General features: G+C 45.0%; 1 protein-coding gene across 4 annotated transcripts in view; it reads left to right on the top strand.

The window, feature by feature from the left end:
• The first annotated feature begins 605 nt into the window (after positions 1 to 605).
• The window catches only part of asxl2 (ASXL transcriptional regulator 2), a 31,857-nt gene continuing 27,886 nt past the window's right edge, over positions 606 to 4,576 (top strand). For 2 of the 4 annotated variants that reach the window (XM_024265575.2, XM_024265574.2), the window contains exon 1: positions 606 to 1,902. Coding sequence is in view for 2 of the 4 variants with exons in the window: in XM_024265573.2 (XP_024121341.1) it covers positions 1,865 to 2,062 (198 nt within the window). In the remaining 2 variants the exon portion in view is untranslated. Of the gene's footprint in view, positions 2,063 to 4,576 lie in introns of all 4 variants that reach the window. The other 2 variants (XM_024265573.2, XM_024265572.2) reach the window with 1 other exon arrangement.

Genomic DNA, 4,576 nt, shown 5'->3' with positions numbered 1-4,576 from the left:
TTAGAGGAGTTTCTGTAGAGGTCTGGAGGAGATTCTGTGGAGGTTCAGAGGAGTTTCTGTGGAGGTCTGGAGGTGTTTCTGTGGAGGTTTAGAGGAGGAGTTTCTCTGGAGGTCTGGAGGAGTTTCTGTGGAGGTTTAGAGGAGGAGTTTCTCTGGAGGTCTGGAGGAGTTTCTGTAGAGGTTTAGAGGAGTTTCTGTGGAGGTCTGGAGGAGTTTCTGTGGAGGTTCAGGGGAGTTTCTGTGGACGTCTGGATGAGTTTCTGTGGAGGTCTAGAGGAGTTTCTGTGGAGGTTTAGAGGAGGAGTTTCTGTGGAGGTTTAGAGGAGTTTCTGTGGAGGTCTGTAGGAGTTTTTTGTGGAGGTTCAGATGAGTTTCTGTGGACATCTGGAGGAGTTTCTGTGGGGGTTCAGAGGAGTTTCTGTGGACATCTGGAGGAGTTTCTGTGGACGTCTGGAGGAGTTTCTGTGAAGGTCTGGAGGAGTTTCTGTGGACGTCTGGAGGAGTTTCTGTGAAGGCCGGAAGGAGTTTCTGTGGAATTCTGGAGGAGTTTCTGTGGAGGTCTGGAGGAGTTTCTCTGGAGGTTCAGAGGAGTTTCTGTGGAGGTTTAGAGGAGTTTCTGTGGACGTCTGGAGGAGTTTCTTTGAAGGTCGGGAGGAATTCCTGTGGAGGTCTGGAGGAGTTTCTGTGGAGGTTTGGAGGACTTTCTATGGAGGTCTGGAGGAGGTTCTGTGGAGGTCTGGAGGCGTTTCTGTGGAGGTCTGGAGGCGTTTCTGTGAAGGTTTAAAATGAGTTTCTGTGAAGGTTTAGATGAGTTTCTGTGGAGGTCGGGAGGAGTTTCTGTGAAGATCTGGAGGAGTTTCTGTGAAGGTCTGGATGAGTTTCTGTGGACGTCTGGAGGAGTTTCTGTGGAGGTCTGGAAGATTTTCTTTGAAGGTCTGGAGGAGTTTCTGTGGAGTTTTTGAGGACTTTCCATGGAGGTCGAGAGGAATTTCTGTGGAGGTTTAGAGGAGTTTCTGTAGAGGTCTGGAAGAGTTTCTGTGAAGGTTTAAAATGAGTTTCTGTGAAGGTTTAGATGAGTTTCTGTGGAGGTCTGGAGGAGTTTCTGTGGACATCTGGATGAGTTTCTGTGGACGTCTGGAGGAGTTTCTGTGGAGGTCTGGAGGAGTTTCTGTGGACGTCTAGAGGAGTTTCTGTGGAGGTTTAGAGATGTTTCTGTGGAGGTTTAGAGATGTTTCTGTGGAGGTTTAGAGGATTTTCTGTAAAGGTTTACAGGAATTTCTGTGGAGGTCTGGAGGAGTTTCTGTGGAGGTCTGGATGTGTTTCTCTGGAGGTTTAGAGGAGTTTCTGTGGAGTTCAAGAGGGGGAGATTCTCTGAAGGTCCGGAGGAGATTCTGTGGAGGTTTAGAGGAGTTTCTGTGGAGGTTTAGAGATGTTTCTCTGGAGGTTTAGAGGATTTTCTGTAAAGGTTTACAGGAGTTTCTGTGGATGTCTGGAGGAGATTCTTTGAAGGTCCGGAGGAGATTCTGTGGAGGTTTAGAGGAGTTTCCGTGGAGGTCTGGAGGAGTTTCTGTGGAGGTCTGGAGGAGTTTCTGTGGACGTCTAGAGGAGTTTCTGTGGAGGTTTAGAGATGTTTCTGTGGAGGTTTAGAGATGTTTCTGTGGAGGTTTAGAGGATTTTCTGTGGAGGTCTGGAGGAGTTTCTGTGGAGGTCTGGATGTGTTTCTCTGGAGGTTTAGAGGAGTTTCTGGGGAGTTCAAGAGGGGGAGATTCTTTGAAGGTCCGGAGGAGATTCTGTGGAGGTTTAGAGGAGTTTCCGTGGAGTTCTGGAGGAGTTTCTTTGGAGGTCTGAACGAGCGGCCGTAGACATGCAGTCACGCCCCTTCTGGTCACGTGGGTTTTCACGGTTAGTCCAACATGGCTCACGGAGCGACTCCGGAACGGCTCGTGTTGCGGAGTTTTCCCTGAAGTGGACGAGTCAGACTCCGCTTCACCGCGGGACGTCCACGATGCGGGAGAGGCAAAAGCGGAGGAAAGGGCGGACGTGGGCGGAAGCAGCCAAAACGGTATTCCGCGCGGCTGCGGCTCTTTTGCTTCGATCTACGGCGGTGTCAGTGAGTTCATGACCCGGGAAGATGAAGGCAGCCTGAGGCCTACGGCCGCGGCGCGAAGGCTTTAGACGGACTCAGGAACTGGCCGATGTCCGCGACACACCCACAAGTGTCCGCTCAAGCACCCACCGGGCTGACAGTTCCCCCCACGGGTTTAATGAGTGGAAAAACCGCGGGGGTCCGAGTTGGCTAGCAGGGCTCGCGCTGGGTAGCTCATGCTAAGTATGTCAACAAGTTTATTTATTAGCGGTTGTAATTCGTTGATGGCGTCATTTCTGCCGTGAACCCGATTTTCTGGAGGTAATTTGATGTAAACACGAAAGTCCATCATTTAGAAGTTCGTGCAAACATTTACTGCTGGATTTTCATGAAATCGATGCTAGCTGTGTTAGCTACCAGTGCTAATATGTTTAGCATGGAGGAGAAAGTTTCTAATTCATTCAATCCAGATTCTGATTATCTGGAGGTCATCTATTATAACAACCCCATGACAGGGGTAGTTACCCCAGAGGAGTCTGTGATGAGGGGTAAACAGGGGTAGTTACCCAGAGGAGTCTGTGATGAGGGGTAAACAGGGGTAGTTACCCCAGAGGAGTCTGTGATGAGGGGTAAACAGGGGTAGTTACCCCAGAGGAGTCTGTGATGAGGGGTAAACAGGGGTAGTTACCCCAGAGGAGTCTGTGACGGGGGGTAAACAGGGGTAGTTACCCAGAGGAGTCTGTGATGACGAGGGGTAAACAGGAGGAGTTACCATGTGGTTCCAGTTCCTCCAGGAACCTGTGTGTATTTTTTGTAAAGTTACATCTGTTTTTTTTTTTTTTGATAGTTTTCAATAATAATTTTCTACTAAAGGAGATGTAGAATTCTTAAATCTGTTGTTCTTTCCTCCAGTTTCTAAAATGAAGTTGTAGAAAACTGCCTGAAAACCATAATGGTATTCCTTATTAAGCAGTAATTTATTTTTTAAATTCTTTGTTATTTTTGTGAAAGAGCAACTGCAAATTTTGAACAATTATACATCTTTAGCAGGTTTGATCCGTGACACAAAAAGGAGCAAATATTAATGTTAAATCGTAACTAGAGAGAAGACTGACCAGATGAGCTTTCATTAGTTTTTCTTTTCTCTAAATCAAAAATGTAACTCTTACTAAAATTTTCTATTTTTTTTAAGGTGAAAAAATAAGTGTTTCAATGTAGTTTTTGTTAAATGTGTCTGTCGGCCGCTCAATTTATCTGATTTAAACTTGAAAAGAACTTGATGTCTGAAGTAGAATTGTCCTTCAGTCACGTCAGAAAGCAGCAGTTCAGTTAGAACGCCGTCTGGGATCAAACGCTGAGATCTACGGACTGAAGGATTCCTGTCGGCTCCATCACCTCTCACTTCAGATTTACAAACAGTTTGATGTTTGCATCTGTTGTGCTTTATGACAGGTAACAGTAGTGCAGCAGTGCAGTCACATTAACTCAATGAATCATGGGAAATGTAATGCATAACAGCTGATGCCGAACGTCTCTGAGCTTCCTTCATTGATATGGAGAGAATATAAACTCACTCCAATTTGTGCGTGCGTATTCTTGATTTGTGTGTAAATTAGGATTTGAGCTACATAATTCTAGATTTGTAACTCGTATAATTAGTTTTGTGCATAAGTAAAACATGTTTAAAAAAATACAAAATACATTTTACACATGCACAAATTAAAATTACAACAGCCTGAGACTAATTACACATGCAGATCTTTAAAAACTACGCACAAATCACTTGTTACACGCACACACAAAACCTGTTACACCCAAATTTGTAGTGAGACTTGTTTCACGTCTCAGTGATTTGTTTGAATCACGGAGAGTGATGCGAGTAAGTGATGCGTTTGAATACTACTATAATGCTGGGTCATCAGAGTTTTCTTATCAGTCTTTTTAAACTTAGATTGTGAATAATATCTGGTGACATTTTCCCACTTTCTTAAACAGATACGCCCAATAATGAATATAAACAGTCTAAGCATTTTTAAAGGGGCCTTACCATGAAAATGCAACTTTTTGAGGTTTTAAATGCATTTTACTGTTCATTCATCACTATAAAGAACCCCAAAGCAGTATTTTGATCCATTCATGCATTTAAGAGTAATCCTCTAAAAACCTGCACTGTCTGCCCCTCCCATACCCACGAAACCGAGCGGGTGGAAGCGCGCTGATGTAAGATCGATGCCAACACCTCCCTGTAGGGAGAGCTCCGCCCCCAGACTAACACAACACCCAATTTATCCCCTTATCCAGTGATGTAAAAAAAAACTTTCATTTTAGATGCAGAATATCATATATCTTCCAGTTGTGTCCAGTCTTCAATAAATTCCACCTCAAACAGGTGTTTGTTACTTTAAACGTGCCACTTCTTTAAGACCCCCCAACCCTCGGTCCCGCACTCCTGTGAAGGAGTGTGTGTGGTGAACCAGTGAAGCGATGGGT

This window comes from Oryzias melastigma, unplaced genomic scaffold (genome assembly GCF_002922805.2).
Source record: "Oryzias melastigma strain HK-1 unplaced genomic scaffold, ASM292280v2 sc00254, whole genome shotgun sequence".
Taxonomy (NCBI): domain Eukaryota; kingdom Metazoa; phylum Chordata; class Actinopteri; order Beloniformes; family Adrianichthyidae; genus Oryzias; species Oryzias melastigma.
Note: the sequence above shows the minus strand (reverse complement) of the source record. Positions and strands in the feature narration are given on the sequence as shown.